The 212-nt window shown below is 64.2% G+C and overlaps 1 protein-coding gene across 1 annotated transcript in view; it reads right to left on the reverse strand.

Moving 5' to 3' along the window:
• The window catches only part of LOC119591723 (bile salt-activated lipase-like), a 12,996-nt gene that overhangs the window by 2,901 nt on the left and 9,883 nt on the right, over positions 1-212 (reverse strand). Inside the window, exon 4 of the mRNA XM_037940472.1 lies at positions 27-141. Coding sequence (XP_037796400.1) covers positions 27-141 — 115 coding nt within the window. The remainder of the gene's footprint in view (positions 1-26; positions 142-212) is intronic.

Genomic DNA, 212 nt, shown 5'->3' on the forward strand with positions numbered 1-212 from the left:
TTCAAAATAGGTTTCAAGCGAGAGACCTCCTGGCGTGTGTCGCGTTGCATCGTGGGCGTGGGCGTGATGGCCAGGAAGCTGAGGCAGCCGCTGGCCATGGGCGCCCACCGGAATCCGAGGCTCAGGTCAGGCGTCGGGTTCCTGAGGGAGGGAGAAGGTCCTCTGTTTAAGGGCTGGGGCGGGGCGGTCAGGGGACGTGGAGATAGCTGCTG

Source organism: Penaeus monodon, chromosome 29, assembly GCF_015228065.2.
Source record: "Penaeus monodon isolate SGIC_2016 chromosome 29, NSTDA_Pmon_1, whole genome shotgun sequence".
In the NCBI taxonomy this organism is placed as follows: domain Eukaryota; kingdom Metazoa; phylum Arthropoda; class Malacostraca; order Decapoda; family Penaeidae; genus Penaeus; species Penaeus monodon.